At 34.2% G+C, this 21947-nt stretch overlaps 1 protein-coding gene across 1 annotated transcript; it reads right to left on the reverse strand.

Moving 5' to 3' along the window:
• Positions 1-17592: 17592 nt before the first annotated feature.
• Positions 17593-20795, reverse strand: LOC149783454 (uncharacterized). Its single transcript, XM_089933118.1, has 2 exons — positions 20208-20795; positions 17593-18707 (listed from the first exon to the last, which is right to left on the reverse strand). Exons 1-2 carry the CDS (start codon positions 20521-20523, stop codon positions 18487-18489), a joined length of 537 nt encoding a protein of 178 aa, XP_089789244.1. The 5' UTR covers positions 20524-20795; the 3' UTR covers positions 17593-18486.
• Between the last annotated feature and the right edge of the window lie 1152 nt (positions 20796-21947).

Below are 21947 nucleotides of genomic sequence, written 5' to 3' on the forward strand. Positions count from 1 at the left end.
GATAGTTAAATGTCTGTTGACTATTGACACATGAGCGAGTGTTGGTATGACGTATATGAACATGGTACCATTTTTAAATTCACGATTATTGAGTTGATGTTTATCTGTCTTCTCAAATTCTGTCACGATTAGGCTATGTATTATGAATAATACAACAGGAAGGTGTGCATTAAAGAATTTCGAGCCCCCATTTAGTTTAAACTGACCCCTCTAATCATATATCATAACTCAAGACCCATTAGGTATAACATTTCCTACAAAAATCGAAGTGTCTATTTATTAGGTATATTCAAAACATGTTTCCAACCTCTGATCAATACAATTTACATAGTATGTGACCTAGTTGATCAAACCCCCATTTAACATGTTAACTCCTCATTCGAAATTCTTCGATCTGTTTGTGAAAGAAACAATCTTTCTTAGGATGTTGATCCTACTTTTGTTTTAAATCCCAAATCTCATCTCCCCCTTCGATTTTCTTCAAATGTTTATACTTTTATTTTATTCTTCCCACTTCTGCTTTCTTTCTTTCCACTTCTATTTCATTTCTTCTCACTTTTGTTTCCTTTCTTCCCATTATTTTTCATTTGGTCGTTATTGCGCTGGGAAGGTCTTTATCGAATGCATTCAATCCCATGGATTGCTCGTAGTGATTTTTGTTTGAAGCTACTTCTACCAAACCCGTTTTCTTTGTACCTTGAACACGGTGGTTAATGAATATCCCTCTTCGAATTCTCTTGTGCACTGCATAATTAAATGAAATTTCCTATGATTGCTGTCATTTTCCAGCTTAAACGTTGGACTACGCCACACATTCCTGTTAGCCATTTAGTCTACTTTATCTGATCGGTTCCCTGTCATATTTTTTTATTCGCTGTCGGAGCGTCAAGATTCCCAACACTGGATGCATAAGATGTTGCCTCTGGTTCAAGGCGAGCAAAATGTGTACATTATTTGGCATCACTGTAACGTTACATGTATGCTCTCTGAATAATACAACTCGCCTCGTTCTATCAAGAACTATGTTGCTGTCAGAAAACCCTGGAACAAGGGTACCATCTAATGACGCAAAAGTAAGATTTCGGCCGTAATGAGTTAATGCAACAGTGTTTATTGGGATTTTCGCAGCCATAATTAATAAAATATCATAAAAGCTGTAAAGCATGTAAATTGTAAATAGTTACATTACTTTTTATTCTAAATAAGTAAATTGAACAACTACCTGAACATAATATACAAATCGTTTGTGAGTTTGCTGAAATTGTTTGGATTTATGTCTCAGCATTCATTCCACCATATGTGGCAAAACACCACCTCGCGAGGAAGTTGATTAATATCATGCTAAAATACTTAGCTGTGTAAATATGGATTCCAGCATACGAAGTAAAGTGTTAACTTGAAGCTGTATGCAGTTAGGTCATCATTTATACATAGACCTTTTACTTATGTGCATACGAGAAGCTGCCTAATATTTCCACTCGATTATGCTGCAATTTTCTTATTAGTTGTTCAGCAGGTATCCCGATGATGCTTTAAAGGAGGTTGTGCAAAATACCACTCAAGAGTAGGGAAATGGACTTGATCAATTAGTCGTATAGTTATGTTTTTCCATGCAAGCAATGAAATATTCAAACAGAAGCGTCTATGCATAATAGTTAGAAACACGGATAGATTAAAACCAAAGATTCCAGAGAAATGCATTGCATTGTTTTATATCTCTGCTTTGTGGTGATCGAACCTGCACTGAGGTGTGGTCAGAATTATAATGTTAAATAAATATATGATTTATTTCTTGCAAGTTTGCATCATTTTTAAGCCTTCGTTTTGGATTTATTCTTTAAAACTGTGAATCACTTTGGATGTATATACGTAAAAAAATGACCCTAAAGATTGCAAAAAATGCGTAACGTTTGGTAACATACGTTGAAATCCTAAATATAATACAATAATGTTAGTCTTTCACTTTTTAATTTGCTGTAAAGTGATGACTCATCCAATCTAGATAAAATGTAATTTCTTTACCTTTCTACAGGTAGTACAAAATTCATATGACGACAATTTCAATATCCTACTGTTTTGTTATTCATGTGGAAAATTTAGGAACCTTGCATTCAGACACGATAGCTTTTACCCTTAATTGTTAAATTGTCCTGTAAACATACTTAGAAGTCTAGTTGTTATTTAGAATGAAATTAGTAAACGAAAGATGAAACAAAATTAGAATTAGCATTAGATGTCAATGCCATTTGGCAAGCTGGGGCTACGTATAAGAATTCTTTATTTTGAAAGTGGTTGGATGCAGCTACTGACCATGCAACTATTGCGGAACTAACCTGTTAGATTGGTAATCCAAAATAATCTCGATAAAAAAAAAAAAACGTTGAATATAAATAGTTGAGAGTAAAGAATCGGGGCAGAATCCTAGGAGAAGAGAGCATGCGGAACTGTCCTATTAGTGTTATCTCGGTTAAGCAGATCATACATGATAAAAAGTTATGACACAGTAAAAACTAAAGTTTAAAAAAAATATATCTGAGTCGATGAGAGCATATGAATGAGATTGTCTCAATATTATCTTTCACTATCGTAATAGTGATTCAGCACAATACAATTTGGCAAATCAGATATTATGATATGGCAAGAAGACTTTACAACTTTCCTTCATGATACCCAATTTGTAACACGCGTATGTATTAGATATTTTCCTTTCGTGGCGTTGCATGTAGATCGTGTGTACTATGTTTACCTTGTGGGATAAGATGGAGAGTTGTAGAAAAACGTACTATTTGTATGTTATGTAAAATTTAAGAAGAAAAAAAGACCATCCAACATTCAGAAATCAGCTACAGAATCCAAATCGGAATTCGGATAAGCATCAGTACCTCATTACTTACTGTGCACTGTCGTCCAAATACACACAGACAGCAACATAATAATACTAATTTTCTAAGGAATAGACAATTACTATTAAATAAATGTAAATAAATGCCTAAATCTAACTCTTGTAGCAAAATGGGATTATATAAAATCTCTTAAAATAAACCGGGACTACATTTCTGGGTACCATGCCAGTAGTAATAATTGTGATCTGAGTCAATGTACTTTCTGATGTGTGGATAATTTACATCACTTCAGGCGGCCAAATTTTTAGGTGGGAAGCTTCAACTAACTGGCGGTAACAACGCTGTAGAGAACTTATCTCAATCAATAAAATTATTATTTCATATTTACGCTTGAGATCCTTGCAGTCAATCCTATCAGTGCTAAAAAAGAAATAACTTTTATGCTTACCCAGATTCTGAGTAAGATTGAAGATTGTGAATGGATGGTCACATATTAATTAAATTGGTAAGTATTACACATACCTTATTGAATAGGATTATGTGTTTCCTTAAATCAGTGCAATAATATTTTCCTAAGCTATTTCGTAGCCGGTTATATATTTTAAGGCACATTCGAGCCTTGTCCCCTCCTGCGAAATTAAATCTGTCTCTATTATTTATGTTGCACTAAACACAAACAGAAACAAACTATGTCTTCCTTTTAGACAAGTTCCATAAATATTGAATGACGTCAAAACCTAATAAATCGGACGAATTGTGCATCAGATTAAATGTATTTCAGGCCTCCAACTATACCTGCCACCAAATGCATTTCTGCTGCGACTCTTCGGATGCCTTTCCGCCAATCTAATTAACAGCAAAATGCTTAGAGTACGATTAGTGAAAGCGAGATAAGAAATTTTACATTTTGATTCATGTTCTATTCCTGTATCTAAATTATGCATTCCGCAGCACATAAACGTTTACCTTTCATGCACAGGCATGTCATTGTTGATGGGTTAAAGTGACCATTGTGTTAAGGTGTCCTTTGAAACAGGATTGACTGTACACGTAAATAACAATATCCTGGAAGTGAGACACCAGACTAACACAATGACATATTAAGTGTATCATCCCAAAACATATCATCGTAATAATGCATGTCAAGGCATAGCACAAATCGCCTCAACCGGGTATTATGCTAACTCTATTGACTGGCCATATCAACTAGTAAAACATATGGCTATTATAATACTGATCAGAACTCCTAATAAGACCAAATGCACAAACCACCCAACATCATTTGGTTTTCGAATGTTAGTTACAAACGATGATTTTTATTGTGATAAAGCGCTATCAAGTAATATGTGATATCACTGTGGATATATTGCTTTAATGTTTAAATTTATTATGGCAATATCTACCTGCTTACTAATATATTGACGTTTCATTCATTTCTTGTTTTATTGTAGTTTAGCTACTACAATCGTATTGGCGACACGAACGTCAAAGTTCACTTTCCAAAGCGTGCGACCATGATAAGGTAAAAAGATAATGAATATATAATGAATATATGCATAAATAATAATAACAACAATAATGACGATAATAATAATAATAACCACGAATTGTCTTCCTCGATCAACCCGCTCCATCTTCACGAGACCCATCCGGGATCTAACCCTTCATCGTCAAAGCGACACCTATTATTAACAATTGTACGAATCTTTGTCCCACTATCGCTTGATGTGGATATTGCGGAGTCATGAGCGAATATGGTTGAATGAAATTATTGCATTTCCAGCGCTTTGATATCTCGATGGTTTGATAAATGCACTGAATTGCCTATTCGAAGCAATGTACGATGCATGCAGTCTGATAAATCATTTTCAACAGCTGCCCATCATCATCTACAGTAGTGGTTTCTTTTGGTGTATTGTCCATCTAAAGTACAAATGTTAGTACTCAGCACAACCTAGCATAAGTAAGATAGGTTCAAGTAAAGTTCATTCTTAACGACTGGAGCTATGAGATACAAGTTCATTTCTAACTAACGAGAAAAAGTGCTTCTATATCCTTTTAGTACTCCTTCACGATAGCTAGTTCACAAATTAATACAACACTCTCGCTGTCACGTGTGTGTGTGTGTGTGCGCGTGTGTAATTTGGAATCTTAACGTAGCTTTAACAAGTTTTCAGTCATATCGCCACGACGTCTTCAGTGTGACAGTTTATGGTGATGTCTAGCATTGGGCCATCAAGCCGCAGACATGTAGGATGATGTTCCACCCATACACATTATCCTAACAACAGGCCGACTAGTCCTAACACTAACCTCTTAATGCTGAGCGCCAAGCGAGGCAGCTGTTAGCGCCATTTTTAGTCTTTGGTATGACCCAGCCGGGGATCGAACCCACGACCTCCCACATCCGAGGCGGACGCTCTAACCACTAGGCCACCAGAGCGGTTCGTTGGCACGTAATCTAACCACTGTGTTGTTGTAATGATGGTATAGTACAGATACTTGGAGTTGTACATCAGCAAGCGACCTGAATATATCCTTGTTTGAGTAATATATATATATATATATATATATATATATATATATATATATATATATATATATATATATATATATATATATATATGTATCCCCCGGGGTGTAAAATTGAGGGTGCAAAAAAACCCTTGGTGTCAAAACTGGGGGTCAAATAAAAAATGTTTGGGTCTAAAATGTACTGACACATTTTCGTACGACTTTTTCTCCAGCATGAAAAAGGATATTGCAACTTGCACAACATACTCTCTCTCTCTCTCTTTCTCTAAACATACAAATATACCAACATGCACAATTAACAAACAAATGCATTGTCCATTCAAAGAATAACTTTATTAGTTCATTTTTATTTTAAAGTCGTACTTTTAACAGTCTCCTGAAGCAATAGTATAGCCCAACACATTAGGTATAAGCCGATACAAAAAGCCAAGCAAATCTTTTTAACCAAATGGGAGTTAATTTACCGCCTTTCATAAAATGCGTACTATAATAGGTTTCATTGTACTTTGTCCTAAAACACATTTATCCAAATATCAAGGAGGATAATGGTTCATCTTCTTTCTAATAAGTTGTACTTGAACTTTAAGATCTTTCTTTTATTGCAGCAAAAGTTAAAAACCAACAAAATCTGCAATGACCCGCTGACTTTGTAATCCAAATAACGCATTTGTCTCTGCAAGTTTACTGATTTTTTGTTGTGAAATAATGTCTTAGGTTATAATGTGTTCTCCAGATATTTTGTGGCGAACGAGGGCAGATTTTTAAAAATTCTAAAATTCTGTCACGAAAGGATTATTCACTTTTGCAGCCTTTGCAATCACGAGATCAGAAGTCACACCGGTAATCATAATTAATATTCCAGTCAAGGAAATTGTTTTCTCCATTTTTCATTAAAGTTAGATCCACATTTACTCTTTTGTGTTCTGTTTCTCTCACTTTCTTTGCTAATGCTTTTTAGTGCATGACGTTTTAATCTGGAGATCACTTTCTAGTGCAACAAGCCTTGATGCTAAACATCTAGGACACACGGTACTAATTATACGGAAGAACTGTGAAGCAGTCTAGAAATGGGTGAACAAATTTATAGAGTATTTACGGGTTTGGTGGTCAATAATTGGTTAATAATGAAAATTAAAATTAATGTAAAAATTTCTTTTGAGAGCTTATCCTATATGTAATTTAAAAAAAAATATAGGCAAATTTCTATTGATGTAATTTTAGTATTTTTACAGGTTTGACTCAGGAGTACTCAATAATGAAAGTAGCACCTGATTCATTTGGTGCAGAATCAATAACATGTGTTTCATGCACATGTAAATAAACAAAATACCGCGGCTCATATGGTGTATTCTACACATAAGCTTGCACCAAGGTTAGATGTGCATGGAGAATTATATGTCTCATCATCAGCACTCAGAAATTTTTAGTTATTGAATTTTGAATATGATAGTGTTTCCATATGCTTACTATTGGAGTTGAATTAGTACCGTGAGTCATCTAGATGACAGCTTGCTGAGCTCGATGGAAATCGCGAGAAGCTCGCAAGATTAGGGGAAGCTACTCCGTCATAACATTGCCTATGCTAGTCTGGTTCATTGTTTTATATGTTCCCTGCGTTGCACTTTGGTATACGAATAGAATAGCGCAAGGCAGGGAGCAAACCAGTCAATGCCTATATTCTAAAGTATATACGATGCCATCCATCGTCCAATATATTGGGTATTAAATAAATCCTGATCATATTATGAAAATTCTTTGCGTCCAAAAAAACTCACGGCAACAAAATGTGTGCATCAGTTTTATCCAGTGTGCGTCCCTGACGCACAAATGCGCGTAAAGGGATATATATATATATATATTGCTAATGAATTTGTGAAATACGTTTAAGTAGTTAGAAGAAGAAAGCGAATTAAAATTTTCAAATTATATGTTAAACATTGGTTTGTTATTCCTTCCTTTCTTAGGACAACATTCATGGAGTCAGGTACGATGGCACGACAGGTAAGCTCAGAAATGTGAATGTCTGAAGAAACAAAACAAAATAAAATCAGGAGTATTGTGGCAACTGGACAGAGAAGAAAGGTAGTACTAATTGGCGAGACAAGCAGGACATTAGGATTGCTTTAAACGAGTACATTGAAAGAGTTGGGGTGTAAACATTTCTTCACTTGTGAATATATGCTTGTTTAATAAAACACGTGCTTTTGTTTATACATTAGTTTGAATGCTTAACAGTAGAGAAGCTTACAACAGTGGTAAACACACACACACACACACACACACACACACACATATATATGACGACATTGAAATGAATATTTTTTTAGTAATACGATTTATATCGACGATATGTTTTCATCTGTTCCATTGACAGACGAGGTGTTGGTAGCATACAACTTTACTTGGAACACAAATACCATCCAAGTACGTGACTAAATTCTCATGAAAGCGAAGTTTAGTCTATTGAACCCTGTTGGTTTTATACTTTATTGAACAATACAGTTTCCCAGATCTCCTAAATGTCCATTTTTTTAATGCGTATGTTTTGGTCCTAAGAGGAATTCGATACTTTATTCCATATTTGTATGCAATAGTGTAATAAGCATTTCCTATTAATTCACATTGCTGCTTCGCTTTGCTTTCGGTTGTGGCTAGTCAAAAAACGAAGCTAAAGACGAAATATAGTTTTTCTCATTATTTGCGGAAAGACTCAAGGATTCGGCGTTCCAAAACTGCAAAAGCGATCTCAACATTGCACACACACACACACACACACACACACACACATATATAAATATATATATATATATATATATATATATATATATATATATATATATATATATATATATATATATATATATATATAGATAGATAGATAGATAGATAGATAGATAGATAGATATTAAAGCATCTATAAAATGAATTATGTATATCATGTGCATTTTCAAATGTGTCTAGGAACTTGCTTGCTAAATTCATGTTTTCAGTTCACATAATGAAAGTTGAGACAGTTGGGCGTAGTAAAGTTGAAAGAAATGACATATACCGTGACCTACGGCGGATATATAACGTTTGTCTGGAACACGGTGAATTCTATTTCGTATATGTTATCCAGCTTACGAAAATCTAGAGGCATTTATTATCTTTTTCCATTTGTTAAAAAATATATCCCTTATGAGTCATGTAGTAATTATAATAAATATGTCTTAGAATAACAATTTGACATTTCGTCTGAGACATTCCTTGATAACTGATATGAACATTGAATGATCCACTTAATGGCAAAAATATGTTATACTATCATACATTGATTGTCTATCTGTAAATTTGCTTGTTTTGTATACACCAAATTAAAATTTTGTACACCATGGTGCACACTGAGTATACATGCTTTGTATTTGTAATACGTATTGATGGACCTTGGTTACTGAACTAAGCATTCACAGTTTCATTCTAGAAGAACGGAATAAATATGGCATGTAGTTTAAGTTTGATCTGATTCTAACGCATGTTCTAAATACAAACGATAGGGGAAGTGAAGTTGATGAACTAAGAGCTACGTGCGTATCGAACATAATGTAGAAACATGTCATAGAGCATTTGAACTTGTTGTAAGCTATATTCAGGTATAATGAGTGCCGCCGATTGTTACGTATTCATAATGCGCAATAAAGATGATGTGACCGTCAACGAAGTGTTTGTTGGTCAATGTAGCACTGTTATGGAAGACAGTTGTCCAGTTTATGTTTTGTTCTTACAGTTATCATCGTTTGGCCCTCCCAAAAGTAGACTTAGCAGCGTATTTGTAATATGTAGTCTTCACATGGCAGGTATACTACTATCAAACTATGCACCCATGATACGTACACTGCTTTAATCTTACGTGATCGGACAATGCTTTTTATGAATATTCCACTGAGAAGTCAAGATTATAGTCATTATGGTCGACATACAAATTTGTATTTGTTGTTTTGTTGACGTTTGTATATGCTTCAGGGAAAATACAGATTAATACCAAGAAAAGAAATGTGCTTTTCCTGGGTGGAGTCTCTTATATGTCTTGCATCGGGCAGCCCAGTCATTTGACGTATCGCTAGAGTAAAATTATAAAAATAGAATTAGTTTTCCTTTAAACAACGTGTCATTTATTTTCAATACAGTAGACAGGAGTTTAAAGATCATGACACAAATATACCCGAAACAAAACAAAACAAGAGATAGAAGCAAACGTATGTCAAACGTTATTACTCAAGGAAGGAAAGCTTGATTTATGATTTATGCCATAAAGCAGATGAAGTCGAACAATGGCTGCACTTCTGTAAGTAGCACATACTATTCTCTGCAGACCTTATTCTACAGTATCATCTACACCAATTTTCCTTTTGTGAAAGTTTGCTCAATAGGAGCTAAGGGAACCATTGTCATCATCCGGTGCAAAGGTGTTCACCAGTTGTATCATTTACGGCGCATAGCATGACTTATAAATACATAAGACATTTGACTGCATTCCATAAGTCACATCTTATTGATAGTCCAGTTAAATAGGGTGACTGGGAACTTGACATTATGTTGCCCATATTGAGTTAATTCCTCTCTGCCCTAACAAATTTCAATAGTTGGGGCACAACATTACGTGGTGGTTCACGATAACTGAATTGAAAGCCAGCCGCCACCATAGACGGGCCTTTTATTCTGCAAATATCCAATATTAAATATCTGACCACAACAGTTGCAAAAGCAATTGCAATTTATATCAATGCAAAGTCTATCCATCATCAAGCCACATGCGCTGCACTGTGTATTAGTACAAACATTGAAAATAACACAGACTTATATCAATCCTCCAATGACGAATAAAGATTATAAGACGTACGGTATGGTTTACCCAGATTGTTATACTTTGTAGGTAATAAGCAACTAATATTTGTTTTCATCACAAGCTTGTTTTGCTAAATAGTTTGAGGCCATTTATAATAACACATAAAATGTTGTTTTTCAAACAAATCATGAATCAATATTTATTTATATGCATCAGCAGCTACATTGTGCAACATCATATTATCACTCTTGCAAAATTACAGATGAAAAAATCATATCCAGTTGGAATAATGTAACAAAACACAATTATGACAATTAAGAAACAAACCTCAGATTAAGCAAATTAATCATTGTAATATTTTAATCTTTTCCTATTGTTCAGAGATACAGATGTGCAACACCGATTCAGTTATATCGCACGTAAACCATTTTATATGTTGGATAACCAATGGTTCAGTTAGATATTCACATAATTGTAACAACAAGAGTTCTCAGTGGAACATGAACGTTTGAGAAAGTCATATTAACTATATTAAATGGATGGTGTAAACTGTATGTACACTGCATCCTTGACATTCTCTAGATAAAAATGTACTACAGTTTGTAAAATCGGTGTATGAGCTTGACATCGACATTTCAAAAGCAAAAGCTAGTAACTTAATGTACAATACACTTATCTGTAAAATAACACTTAGTACGATCTTTACAAATTTCAAAATTTTAACATAGCAGGTAGTGGTGAATACTGGGAAATGTTGCCATCTGTTACAAATGAACAAAATGACAATACGTGATGAACAAACTTGATTGAGTATGTGCTATATTTCTGGAAGATAGTACTTGTTCAACAAATGTATTCACTGCATAGTGAAATCAATGCAATCGATCGTGTTTGCTTAGTTGGTTAATTTCAAAACAAAACCAATATATATATATATATATATATATATATATATATATATATATTACACAGTATGTGTCAATGATGTCGATATAAGCATAACACTAATAATACGTTTCAGAATCTAATGTTAAGCAAGCTAATAATAGTGGTAGAAAATAAATAATTTGTTTACCAATAAACACGATTATGCATTTGAGAGCATTGCCACAATAATCTGATTCTTTGATACATTGGTTAAACATTGATGCAAATAATGAACAGATGTAAACGTTGGTAAGAAATATACCCATATTATTCAAATAAGTACACACATTGTAAATAAGAACAGTCACGAGCGAAGGAAAGAAGCATTTATATTGATAGTTTTATGAGATTGCAAAATATATTTGAAGTAATGTTAGGAATTCCTAATTTATTTCTTTGATGTTTTCGCACATGTTATCAGAGCAAGATTGATGTGCAGAACCAACAATGTCATAAACAAGTAAAACTAAATTATCAGCTTTTACAGCGGCGACTGTTCCAACTGTCTTCTGAGTCCGACTCGATAGATTTCCGGTTACGAGGTCGAGCGATAAAATGATTTTAATATCGCCACAATGATGGATTTGTTAGATGTCAAATAGGCATCATTTTCATTTAGGGTCACCTTTATAACATAACACGTAGCCAGGAGAAAACTCCATGCTATTATTTTATTTCATGGAGGAGGAATGGCAATACTAAGATTTTCAAGATGGATGGTAAGACGGATCTATTGGAGTTCATATGGGCGTTATTGTTACAGTTGTTAATTATCTTTATGATGCAATTTCAAAAGATGTGTATTGCACACTGGAATATATTTCTCGCCCGTAATTATTTGATATACAGTGTTAAAATGATAATTTAGATGATAAATGTAGTATTATTAATTAGTATATTAATATTATTAATCCTGGATGTAAACATCAATATTATTACCGTTTTACCTCACAAATCAATATTTCAGCTACTGATCTCTAATGCATTCATATCCTCCTTTCATAAACTCATGTATAACTGCATATGTAGCCTTCCAGGACTTCAAAATATCATCTTGACCATTGCATCAACTACTACCTGACCATGGAATGCCAATTTTCTTATGTTCCTCGTTATTTAAGTTTTATTTATTTTGATGTACAAATTATATATACCATTTTTTTATGATTTTGAATTTGGACCAATATCTCGGTTAGTTATGATTGGTTTCAAAAACGATGTAAATATTTGAAGTACTGCAGGACTAAATCTTAAAGTGGGTTTGTGCCATCTTCAAGGCCAGGGTTATAACCTATGCTTTGAGGTTCTAAGTTCTATTCCGATGTTATGAATATCAATGATGCCTGTGGATATACTTCCCCTGTGATACAGCATGGAAACTGTCGAGATTGAGAATCTCATGCAAAGAAGTAGATTGTAGCCCCCTTAATGTGCATAATGTACAAAGGAGCGTAGATTTTCACGTTTTCTCATTTTCCATGCAGATACAGTCAGGACATGCCAAAGCGACACTAATATTAGCAAACCTGGACGTATTTCGTATAGAGAACCTGCAAATATCACTCTGCATAAAGTACTACATTAACTGTGCCAGATGGATTTGTTTTGAATAAATCTTGACCTACATTAATTATAACTTTCATTTTGGACGCAATTGATTTTATTTCTATCCTTGCTGCATATAGAGGTACATGTGATACATATGCGCCATACTGTATTTGGGACACTCTCGTTTTTTACCAGTGCGAGGCAACCAATACTTATCTACTATTTCACATTTCATGCCATGTCAGAATATGTCGCTAACTTAAAGCTGGTTTGATCCCTGGGTCATAGCCTTAGTCCGTCGTTTCAATGTACACTATACGACCATTTAGATCATGTAAAAAAGAGTGGAAAAGAAAACTAATTACTTGGTGACTCTGTTGAGGCTCATTGTGACGTCCGCCGCCTGCTATCTTATTACAGAGTCAGCCATGTGCTGTGCTAATACAAGTATTAAATTTCTGACTTTCTTCATGTATTCACCAAGCAAAATCTTCATGATCTGCATTAAAACCATTTCCTAAACAAATTAAGGGCACAGTTTTTGCCCGAGTGGCATTTTATCAACAAATGTACAATTCTATTGCAGTGATATTCTATTATAGTGAGGTAACCCACTGTCAAGAGTTGCTCTTTGTGTAACATACAAAAGGCCTAGAATGTTACGATTGAGACATTTTGTTCCACATAACCTATCATACCGCTTGGTTACCAGGCAATGCAATGTCGCAAAATAATATGCTAGAAATATATACTATTTTGAAGAATTGCTGGTAGTACTTTAATTGAGGAGCCTTATTTTGTATCTCACAGGAGATCAAAATATTTATTTATTATGCAACTTCATAACATGCTTTAATGCATACTTGCCAAATGGCATACTAAGTTTATGTGAGCAACTTTTCATGAACTATGCTACCAAGATTTAGAGAACTGAACTGTACAATGCTTGGTCTTGCCATTATAGAGACGAAATATCACCGACGTAGTCATTAATACAGTTGATGTATTTACTGTGAAAACCCACACCTTTAAAATTACCCGTAACTTGCCGTATATAATGCTTAGGACGTGGTTCTCTGTTATATACAGCAATTAGACCTTTCAAGTCGAAAAGAGTGTCAAAGGTCATAATCTAATGTCTACATGGTTTGGTATTCATAATATGCTTAAGAAAATGCGTTTGTCTTTGAAATACTGAAGAAGAGAAAAGCTTTGGCTGCAAACAAATATATTTCCCATGGATTTGACCTGCATATATTTGACATCCTATGGGACCTATCCCCTGATCCATAACATGGCAATCTAGATAATTTTTACTTAATCATAATATAAAGGCAACGTGGACTTAGCTACAGCCTATATAAGGAACACATGTATGTGAACATTTAACATAAACCCATTTACTGTACTACATTTAACGACAAGCTGCTCATATTTTAATGAAAGCTTCCAGATGGTACCTTGAGTTGTTTATATGTGCAGGTTTGCTTTTTGTATATTTCACAGAATGTAAAGCCCAACACATCTACTCATACTGTGCACAAGCTTTGGCCCAATAGTCTTGTATAGTGGATTGGCTACTGAAGTGTAACTTATAAAGTATTGAATTAACAAGTTAATTATACATTTACCATTTGCCCCTGTGTTTCCCATGCCTTTTGGAGAGTGGTTCCGGTATCATTGCTTCCAAAATATCACAAGCACCCTCACTATACAAATGCAAAACAATTACCTGACATGAAAAGGGAATTTACGTGCGTTCATTTTATGATAATGAACGTAAATATGGTAGGTAGTAGAAAACAAAGCAGACAGCGGAATGCTCGTTATTGTGTCCTATTTAAACATGACTTTGTCATAAACGAACACCGATGCTTTATTACCAGTGTATGCGACTATTTCATTATTATAAGGAATGTAGGTTCCTTAGATTGTAGGTTTACTTAATGTTCGAGTAATCTCATAGAAGATCAGCATAGTCCAGGTCGATATGAGGATCGCGATACTAGTTGGTGACAGGGAATATATAACAGTTTTGGGTCAGTATCGTTAGTTTAAAAGAGGAATACATACGTCAGAGAATCATTCGTACCCAACATTTTTTGTTGAGCTTTAATTTATGAAATTATAAAAACAAATGAGAGTTTCTTTCTAACGTCATAACTTAAGGTGCCATGTATCTTCATAAATGAGTTAAGAAAGTCATTTCACATTTAAGGAGTTGGTCAGTTAGAAACAGAAAAATAGTCCTTCTGCTGAATGCTGTTTAGAGAAATACTGCTAAAGAGAGACAATTGCTTGCTAAACTCATGTTCTCAGTACATTATTAAAAAGCAATTTATATCTCCCAAATGAATATTATTCTCAAAATGTATCAAGATTTATTCATGGAATAGGATTACACTATATACGCTTGATGCTATCAAACCTACGTTGTAACGTGCATAGGACTGTTATGTGTAAACTATTAAATAAACCGATGCGAACACGTTTGTGCAAAATAAATGATATTCTTAATATACGTCAAGATTTATTTAAGGAATAGTATGGAAATAAATCTGTCCTTTATGCACATTGCTATCTGCAAATTCTCTATGCAAATAACAACTGGTCCGGCTGGGATTAGACTTGTCGCGCTCAGCTGAGACAAATTATATTGCATAAAGAAATTGCAGTTATCCATCTGGAGGAAAAAGACAAAACTTACACCACTATCTCCAATGTTCATATTACACATATACATTTTGTCCCATAACGTCAGAAACTAGGTTAGACTAATATATAGTGAAAAGTTATTACCGCCTAATATAAATATTTTTGGAGTTGCATTAAATGTGTGTGTTAAAATAACTATTTTAGTTATCTTTAGTCAATGTATACAGCGTCGTACATGGACCCAACATTTACGTCGCATCTCTGCAATTTTTAATTTTTTTCCATTCGTCCCTTACCGTATTTGGCTTTTAATTCCTTCGACATGATTACATTCGAATAGCGTGAATAACAATGCGTCTGAGCACGTATTTCTTCAAGAAATCACGAGAAATCATATTGTGGTGGCAGATTCGAAAAAGTGAGTACGGCGTTCTGGGATCCGTTTCCTGATATCCATCTCCTCCCACAATTGGAACGTATTTGACCATTTAATATACCAAGATATTGCATTTAAATGGTAGCCATTATGAATTGAACTTTCGTCCATGCTCATTATTATAGAGTTTAATGTTTTATTGTTATGAATATATTGTGAAGCTTACCACTGTGAGAAGCTGACGACCGGTACGTATAGGCTTACTCAAATCATATACTGCGTGCTTGATTGAAGGGACACTCATGCGGCAATATTGGCTTACACATTTCTTAGTAACCTTGGTTGCAACTCTTCATAATGATACTGCTCGTGCTAATATCGACACCCTTTGCTTTGTACTTTCTACTCCACGAAAGCTGCTGGGAACTTGCCAAGACTGCAAAGTATAGTTTTGAGTTTGCATGAATTTGAAGATAAGGATGGATTTATTGCCCTGGAGAATCAGTCATGAAAATATATTTCAGAATAGAGATATATCTGCAAGATATTATAAACTACAAACCATGTTCAAACCATAGCTTAGTGCCACATATACATTAACATATATTGTTTGCTGAAACAATGAAACAAATTCATTTTTATTGTACTATTCTGTGATATGGGATGGTACAGACATCCCTATTATGAAACTAAATAGCCCAAACCTTTAATGATGAATATGAAAAACCATGTATATATTTGTGTCAAATAACACTTATGAAGAAAACTGGAGACACCAATTTAAATAGCTTCAACATATGCATATCGTCACGTACCGATGTCTTACAAAGCTCATAATGTATTCAAGTATGAAACAACTGTGATCAATATAAATTCGTCGAAAATGTGAAGTTCAAAATAAAAGATTCAACAAACAAGTCATACGATCTACAGTATATGATTAGTTGACTATATTAACATTTAGAAAAAAGTATACTATTTTTGTTTTATCTTCTTTTCACATAAGGCACTCTGTTGTTGTTTTTAAGAACTTTAATGTTGTATTTTCATTGTTTATCATATATGCTGCCGGTAAACGATTCCCACATCACATAACTCTCAAACTGTGTGATTGGATTACTGACAGTTTATACTATGATACAAAGAAGAAAACGCAGAATAAGGCAACATTTCATTTATATTCATCCAGTTGTGACCTAATTTAATTGTATTTTTCGCCTTGTTTTACTTTTTACATCCTTGATGAGATTGCCCCGTAGGATATGTTTTTATGTTGGCAAGGTTTTGCAGTGATTCATTTAATAAGAAATTTTCAAAGACTCGTTTACAATTTGAAATAATTAATATTTTTAACCAGTAAACAAATTAATCAATTCATTAATACGCCGGCCAGAACCACCTATCTGTAAAGTTGTCATTGTTTGCAAAAAAAATGTATTTCTTGTTAATTTGTTTAAGATCATTTTATCATGTGTACGTGTTCCATTGGGACAATTCAATCTAATGTAAGATTTTTAAAAATCATTTTTTATCACGAGGTTTCAAGAGTTAATGAAAGTACAAGTGAAAGTTGTAAATAGCCAAGTATAATCTCGCGATATTCATTAGTGATGATTTGATCCAATCACAACACTCAGAAAACAACTTTGACCATCTTATGAAGTACGAAGTGCACTTTCATTACGTAGCACTATTTATCTTGCATAAACAGTGGTTAAAACAATACAATCGTGCTGAATAGAGGCAATCACGTTCGAATGCTGCCAAAATATGGTCACAAAATAACTGCTCGCCATTGTAATAATTATGCACAATGAAACTGTTTACTTTCGAAGACGCTATTAGACAATATATTAGGCTAAACACTTTTAATACGACGTCGTAATCACGGGAAAACTCCTTCAACATTATGACATAATATGCTATTAAAGAAAAGACAGAAAGAAACAAAATGAAGAAACAGGAACAATAAGACAACGAAAAATAAAACTAAAAGCAAGAAAGGCCAACATAAGCAACATAAACAAATGTTTCCACATGGCACTAAATGACGTCAAAAATGACGCTCTTTACGTACCGAAATGTGAACGGTAATTATGTATTCTTTATGTTTTGGTTATGCTTTAATCATTTATGACAAACACCATATTACAATTACTAGAACAGAGTTTCAAACGCAATGAAAATTTAAGTATATATAGGACTTGAAGCAGTGTAATTCTCATGTACACACACTATATAACTGTCCAGATTACATAACAACATTTTAATATCTGTTACACGGATACAGCAATTAAAATAAAACGCGTACCTTCCTTGCGTCGTTTATTTTGTAAATTTTTGTTTACAGAAGCTTTAATCATTTGCACGAGATATGTCATTATTTTCCCTAATTTTCAGAAAGTTTTCATCTGAATAATGAAATATCGGACCCATCTGTTAGAAATTCAAATGATATTGAAGAATGATAGACTTATTTAAATTAAAAATTGACAAATGTACAACAAGACACAGGTAAACAAGAAATTATTGATATTGACAACTGTCAAAACAACACTGTATAGAATCTCTTAGAACAGCAGACGATTCGTATTACTTCATGTAGTGAAGCCATCCTGAGAAAAAAGTATAATGGTTGCCATGGATTTGACCAGGATTGCCTGTACGTACCCATACCTCATTTCCTTTGTTGAGCTCTACTACTACTGTAAGGCTGTCCGTTGCAGTGCACTGCACATTTTCTGCATTGGGATAAATGCTTTGTATCCAAGAGCCGTCGTTTACTTTTCAAGGTATATCGATTTACCAGCTGCTGACATGGCGCCAAGGCTAAAAACGTACACCCTATCTACAGGAGCGATGAATATCCCTGTGTGTGGATGATATGCGCCACCAATATTAGTTATAACATGGTCAAACACAACGGGATGATGAATGCCTAGATTGTCAAGAAAACTGGATACTGTGCTGTGAAAAGCAACTTGGCTCTCAAGAGTTTGTCCTGTAAGTATCAATATAAAATATAAAACAACATGTTTTAAAGTATTAATTCTTAAAAGCCCTCTGTCCATGTCTAAAATAATCAACAGCGTACTTGACAAATTATTGTTATTTATATATTAAACAAACCAAACAGCAATTCTGATCACTTCTCTGATATGTGCGTGACATAGAGAGTGGGTGTCTTTAACTAGTTAGGCATTACTCGCCAAAAGCGGACATTGTGATGTAACATGTCATGAAAGTGAGCAAAGGGAAAAAAGTCTTGACACAAGCTGGGAATGCTGCATTACAAAGCCCGATTTTGCACTAAAAAACAACGGAAATCTATCGCCAAAAAACTTTTCAAAGGAATGCGGTAATGATAAAACTATCGGGTAGATGTCCAGTATAATTACAAAACATATAAACATAGCGATTTCAGAGTATGACGTATGATATTTAGTGCAAAGATCGAAAACAGAAGTCAAGGACCCAGATACCTTTTGGTTCATCTGATCGTCCGGTATCCGTTAGAAATTGTTATTGCATTTCATAGTAAACCGCTAACGTTGAGAACACTTTCATTTTGGATGTAATTGTTCCTAATGAAAAGAATGTTCATAATAGTTTAGTGTACATAGTGAAGGAAACTTCTGAAGGAAATAATCCAGTCCGTATTCTTGAGAAACAAACGAAAGGCACAAAATACAAAATAAGATAAGTTACTTTTAATACAAGGGCTATATCAATTGCTTCAGAAAGATTTTGTACGATTTGCTACGATTGTTAAAGGTACCAGAGGGATGATGGTAAATTTAACTGTAGTTTTCAAATTTGGTAAGAAAAATATAACCTACATTGTGGAGGAAGCAGTATTGCTCGAAATGATGATAGAGTGCTCTTACATAGCACATACAGTGCCATTGCATCCCAGTGATAACCTCTGCACATATATATTAAAATATATGTAGCTTAAAACTTAGGAAGGCTCGGTCATACCGCCGTTTTGAAATTTGACAGTCTCTTTCACTTAGGTGTGGACTTATTTCATAAGTGGTGCCAACATTTGTCCAAACTCCTTTTCGAAGAACTTTGCTTATTGCAGAACATATTGTACGTTAGAGCACTGACAGCTTAGATCTAACCCTTTCGGCCTTTTTCAAATTGTTTGTGTTGTTCTTTAGGTGAGATATCTTAGATTTTACCTGAAAGTTTGTCCCCGACGCAAATCTTGCATTAGAGCCAGGAAGGGAAACTGTGTTATTTACCCGCGTAGAATATCATTCATCTGGTTATTCTCTCTCCCACACTCCCTCTCTCCCTGTATATATATATATATATATATATATATATATATATATATATATATATATATTCGACAAAAGTTATTAAGGGCGAAGTAACATAAGTTGTTCTACTTGATTTGAAATGGAGAAAAGTCATTTCGTTTCGTTGCATAATTTGGTTTGATGTTTCGTCTCTTTATTATAAGTAAAAATATTTAGATAAACTCACTTACTATGATAATGTTGTCCACTACGTTTATTCTCCCTTAAATAAATAGTATTTCTAGCATCATGATTCGCCGTTGTATTGCTCTTGTAGCTCTCCTCAGTTCGACCGTTCGTTTTTGTGTCCTTTCGCCCGTCACTACGAATCGTATGGTTTTGCTGTGCTTCCTGTTGATTAACAAAATGTTCGGGCCTAGCAGCTTCCTCAATAGATGTCCGGTGTGAAGAGGTTTCCTTACAAAACATACCTAGCTCAACATTGTCATTTTGAAGCTTTCTGATTTCGTCAATTAGTTGTTTCAGAGTAGAGCCTTGATTTTCCATTGCATTTCGGAGTAGCTTATTTTCTTCTTCAACACGCTTAATGTCTTTCTCAAGTACACTGAGCCTTCTCCTCAAATTATCATCAGCTACCACGATGGCTTCGATACGAGAAGTTGTTCGTGCAGTCTTTCGCCGTATTTTCCCGTTTTACAATCATCACCCTAGGGTATCAATGCATCATGTGCCACAGTAATACCAAGTACGCAGAAAACAGGAACTAGATACACAAATCGGTTCATGTCAAAACGATTCTAAACGTGCGCCTATCAAGAGTGCATCTGTGGCTATATATCGACACTATATACCGGCTCCCTATTTGTTAGGCAAACCTTGGGGTCACCGTCACAGTGGAAAGGTTATCTATCAGACGTGATATATCCCAGCTGTGCCTCTCCTTCGCACATCTAATGGATTGTCTGATATGAGCTCGTGGTTCATTAAAATGTACAGATCAGGATAATATATTACTTGTGTATCTAGAATAATGAAAACAAGTTCTTTATTAATCTTTTAACATTTGTTACTATAATGTATTTATCTTTAACGCTCTGTATTCATTTGAAATAAATACATCTTTTCCTTTATGAATAAATTCAGTTTTAATAAAATGATCTTATGACTCACTGGCGTAAATCCGAAAGTCCATCTTTAACCAATGAACCATTTATTTAAAACACAGCAGGAAGAAAATAAATGAAAAAGCAGTAGAAAATAAATAAAAAAGTCAAAAGAAATAGAAATGCTAAACTGACTATCATCATTGCAGAAAGTAATGCATGCTGCTGAATTTAGGCTATCAAGAAGTGTCTCTCATTCAGTGGGAGTAATGAAGACGGTAGCGTAACACATAGCTGCCATTTTGTAACTAACATAAACCGTGACATGTAGTCATAGCCCAAAATATTCGTTGGCGCCAATTACTGCCGTCCAGCAAAGATCGATGCTGCTTATAGTTATGCTTATATTGATGGTTGAAATAATTGGTATAAATTCCTTTCTTTAATATAAGAGTATTACTTCCTAAACTATTGTATTCATGTTTATAAACATATAATCAAAGCTGAAAATAAAACCAGTCAGAGTCCCTGGTAAGGCAGATAAAAGAATTTCAGCTAAATTGCATTTGCAAACTATTACATTATCAATAATTTCAGGAAATGTTGTTGCTATATCTTTGCTTGTTTTAAACAATAATTTGTCATTTATTTTACAATTCTTTGCCATTAAGTCAATGCGATTCGCTTTAATTAGAAGGAGCAAGAATAGATGGAAAAAGCTAATACGAGCAGATAAAACGGATTAGAGACAGTTTGACCTAGAACACGTGAAATGGCAAGTGTTAACAATTTTGCTGCATTAGGACACGTTTTTATCTGCATTACATATAGTTGCAGAAATGACGGCAATTGTACTAGCTGCATCTT

Source organism: Sinohyriopsis cumingii, chromosome 14, assembly GCF_028554795.1.
Source record: "Sinohyriopsis cumingii isolate HCF-2022 chromosome 14, ASM2855479v2, whole genome shotgun sequence".
NCBI classification, from domain to species: domain Eukaryota; kingdom Metazoa; phylum Mollusca; class Bivalvia; order Unionida; family Unionidae; genus Sinohyriopsis; species Sinohyriopsis cumingii.

Bases quoted from the DNA above. Each gene is read 5' to 3' on its own strand.
- LOC149783454 (XM_089933118.1), bottom strand. From the start codon at position 20,523: ATGGAAAATCAAGGCTCTACTCTGAAACAACTAATTGACGAAATCAGA. The intron at 18,708-20,207 runs GTAAGTGAGTTT...TGATACTTACAG, and splicing joins TAGTGGACAACATTATCATA to GACAAACTCTTGAGAGCCAA.